The sequence below is a fragment of the Cornus florida genome, unplaced genomic scaffold, assembly GCF_030987335.1.
Source record: "Cornus florida cultivar Cherokee Brave unplaced genomic scaffold, ASM3098733v1 CherokeeBrave_3.0.0_Hap2_Chr04, whole genome shotgun sequence".
NCBI lineage: Eukaryota > Viridiplantae > Streptophyta > Magnoliopsida > Cornales > Cornaceae > Cornus > Cornus florida.
The window spans coordinates 72180053-72184256 of record NW_026775574.1 but is presented as its reverse complement, the minus strand read 5'-3'; the positions used below and the strand labels follow the sequence as shown (position 1 = coordinate 72184256).

The window sequence follows — 4204 nt, the reverse complement described above, 5'->3', positions numbered from 1 at the left end:
TTATGCATATATTTAAACTTTAGGTTATGAGAAATGACTTGTTCTTGAGTTTTTGTCCCCCCTCTTTCTCTCTCTCTCTCTCATTTCCTCCTCCTCCTTTCCTTCTCTTGCCCTTTCCTTTCCCTCTACTCAAAAATACTCAGCAGTATAGTAGTTGCCATCTAATCTTTATTCAAATCTAGGGTTCGAGTTACAGAGCTCTCTTTTTCTATTCCCATTCACATCTTTTAATTTTATTTTTTCCCACTTAATTCATAAATTATTAAACAACCCAAAAACAGTTTTTAATCCTCTTGTTTCCATTTTTTAATTAATTTTCTTGTTTTCTGTTGTTTCTGTTTCTGTTCCTTTTGATGTTTTAGTACTCATGGCCGGTTTGGATTTAGGCACTGCTTCTCACTATGTTCATCATCAACTTCACCTCCAAACAAATCAAAACATTCAAGATGACAATAAGGGTCACTTTTCCGGTGATCACGACGACGACGGAGGCCACCACGGCCTCGAGCTGGTGGCCGGCAGCTCCAGCCCGGGTGACATGGTGGCGCGTAGGCCTCGAGGCCGACCGCCCGGGTCAAAAAACAAGCCTAAACCACCAGTAATTATCACAAGGGAGAGTGCAAATACCCTAAGAGCCCACATCTTGGAGGTGGGCAATGGCTGCGACATCTTCGACTGCGTTGCCACGTACGCGCGGCGGCGGCAGCGGGGGATCTGCGTGCTGAGCGGCAGTGGCACGGTCACGAATGTCAGCCTTCGGCAGCCGGCGGCTGCTGGCTCCATTGTGACACTGCATGGGCGGTTTGAGATACTGTCGCTGACCGGGTCGTTTCTGCCGCCCCCTGCTCCGCCAGGCGCGACCAGTCTGACTATTTTCCTGGCCGGCGGGCAGGGGCAGGTGGTGGGAGGGAGTGTGGTGGGGGAGCTGATAGCAGCCGGGCCGGTAATCGTGATTGCAGCCTCCTTTACCAATGTGGCTTATGAGAGGCTGCCGCTGGAAGAGGAGGAGGCGCTTCAGATGCAGACCCCGGTGTCACAAGGCGGTGGCGGTGGCGGTGGCGGAGGTGTTAGTAATAACCCATTTCCTGATCCATCTTCTGGACTCCCTTTCTTCAATTTGCCACTTGGTATGGCTAATGTTCAGTTGCCAGTTGAGGGTTGGGCAGGAAATTCAGGTGTTAGGCCTCCATTCTAACAAAAATTTGAATCATAAAGGTCAGAAATATTAGTATACTTACTGTGTCTTTCATTCATTCTGATCATGGTTCTCTCTCTAGAATCACTCACTCTCTATCTCATCTTGTTGTTTTGGGGGATTTTTTTTTTTTTTTGGGTTATTTTGTATCTTTGATTTGTGGAAATAGTCTTTGTGTTGATCTTAAAACTCTCGCTTTTATAACTAAATTTGGTTTGATGGATTCACTGTGTTTATGATTAGAAGCTGGCATATATAATTAGTGTAGTAGTACTACTACTAACTCATCAACAAGCTAGCTAAGCTGTTTTCTATATATATATATATATATATTGAGTGAAGTAGTAGTACTAAGTTACTAACTCATCTATCTCTTATTATTAATATTTTGGACTAACTAGCTAGTATGTTTTTCATTTGTGTACTTGTATTGCTGTTGTCTGTGGAATGTGGATATATCATACATTATAAAAGTGGTCTTCTTGATTAATATTTTGAGGTTTGGGATTATGGGCTTTGTGTTTTGTTGCATTGTTTTCAGGAAAAATAAGTACAATATGATATAAAAATAGGTTAGGGCAAGGGTTTTCCCAGGATTAGGTTCCTCTTGTTGGTGCCTTAAACAACATGAATTACATTAATGTTTGAGCTAATATATATATATATATATATATATATATAACTTCATTCATTCTGGGAATGGGCTCCAACTAGTTTTCTACTGAACAACATGTCTCTCTATCCTAATGAAATCCCAGAAGTTGTCTATAAATGATGATTCTCATACAACAAAACTCCTCTCTTTCAGGAGGGAAAAAAAATAATGTGTATGTCCAATAAATTGTTAATTTGTGATATTAATCTAGCATTTAGTTTCAGTATTGTATTGTAAACTTGACTAAAATAAGGGAGATCTAAGATTGGTGTTTAAGGAGGCATTATTGACCGATCGAGACATGTGTAGAGGATGAGAGTAGAAGAGGGCTAGATTTCTTGCCTTAATTAACAACTTTGAACATCTACCATGGTTATATTGAGACATTTACAGCATTTAAATAGAAGATATAGGCATGGTCACAGTACTTTATTCATCAATTGTTTGTGATGGTGATCATGAGGACAATTGTTTTATAATTTGTTTACTAATCAGTTTCCTTGATATTTTTTGTTTTTAGGTTGATAAGGATGCTAGGAGATATAATATACTGTATATATATATGTACGGTGAATGATGGTTTCTATATTCTTTCTTTAGTTTTACTAGTCTCAGGCATTTCCACACACTCAAACTCTTCATTCAACTACACTTTGAGTTCCACACACACACACACACACACATATATCCCAAGTGTACAAGTAATTGTACAATATTATAGCTGTCAATTAATTCATTACATCAAACATTTTTTAACATGAGAAATATATCTTTAGCTAGAAGCTCCCTATATATATATTGAATAGCTCTTTGCTCTATATCAAGTATATTTGTCCTTAATTTTTGTGATTGCCATTAATTTGAATGCATGACTCAGTCTTCTCTAATTACTTTGACTGAAGTATTTTCACTAGAAAGAAATTGTGCATTTCTTTGACAGATCTCAAATCAAGCATGGCTCAATGGGATTACAGTTAATTTGTATACTAATTGGGATGTTGTGTTTGAGTTTAGGTAAGACGACTTAACAAAAATCAACAGAATGAAAGGATGCAGATTGATTATTAAGTTAGCATTCCCAATATACATACATATATATATATATATATATATATATATATTATGCACATATAAATAGGTCATTGTGCAAATGATCTTTTGAGGATGTATATCTGCACTTAGGATCATAGTCATTGTGCAAATGTTCTTTTGGGCATGTTAAAGGCGAATCGTATCTCCAATATAAGCTTTCGACAACCAGTGTAATGAGGAAGAAGGTTTCCATCAACGTGTACGATGAATATATATATATAGTGAAGATGTAATGTTCACTTTATTCTCCACTTGAGACATCCTGCAGAGGTTCCATTGACGAAAGGAAATGTTAATGGAAATCCTTATATACTTCATGCATTTTGATGAAACAAATTCTCACATATATATATATATATATATATATATATATATATATATATATATATATAACTAGTTTTAGGACAATTGCATTAGATTCTGTAGTGCAAATTAATTAAATAAGGAATATGTTATATACCTAATTTATAATATCCTTTATAGGGATGTATCGAGCTCTTGATTAGGTTAAGGTTTCTGTGGTAGTGGTTGGGAGCTTAAAGAGATTTAAAGAATATTAATTATTATATTCCTTCAAAGTGGATAAAAAAAATAAAAATAAAAAAAAAAACTCTGCTAATCTCTGTATAAATAATATGTTAACAACCTAACAGCTTGTACTAGAGGGTTGTTCTTTAATCTGTAATTAAGTTGCTCAAGAAGCATGGCCATGTAGCATCATTTTCGATAGTCAAATGTATAAATATATAGATTTTTAGGCTTAATTAATTCTAATCATAGCATAGGGAACTAATTTTTACTATCTAACAATCAATTTTGGATTCTATACATATAAGCAATATTTAACTATTAACTAGTACTTCAAGTCTATTCAATAAAAGAATCCATACTTCTTCTTGCTTTTAGGGTTTATTTATATATATATTTGTATCAAGCAAATGTCCATTCAAGTACAGTATTACACACACACACACACACACATATATATATTCATTGTGCATGCCAAGTCTGTCAAGAAGGGGTTTAAACTTTTAAGAGACATGAGTTCTATATTTCAAGGAAGGAATTTATTGCATGATGATGTCTTGCTCATTCGTAAATTAATGAGACATCACTACATTTTTACTTATATATATTTAATTATTTATTTACCAACCTAGTATAAATTTTCAAATAAGTGTAATCTTCCAATTTTTCTATGCTACTAAAAAGAATGACTTAAAGAAATTGATTGAAGGATTCGAGTTTGCTCATTTTCCTTA

The 4204-nt window shown here is 35.3% G+C and overlaps 1 protein-coding gene across 1 annotated transcript; it reads left to right on the top strand.

Annotated features, from left to right (window-relative positions):
* Positions 1 to 364: 364 nt before the first annotated feature.
* Positions 365 to 1550, top strand: LOC132302258 (AT-hook motif nuclear-localized protein 23-like). The gene has a single exon (XM_059799109.1). It carries the CDS (start codon positions 368 to 370, stop codon positions 1193 to 1195), a length of 828 nt encoding a protein of 275 aa, XP_059655092.1. The 5' UTR covers positions 365 to 367; the 3' UTR covers positions 1196 to 1550.
* The last annotated feature ends 2654 nt before the right edge of the window (positions 1551 to 4204 follow it).

Bases quoted from the DNA above. Each gene is read 5' to 3' on its own strand.
- LOC132302258 (XM_059799109.1), top strand. From the start codon at position 368: ATGGCCGGTTTGGATTTAGGCACTGCTTCTCACTATGTTCATCATCAA.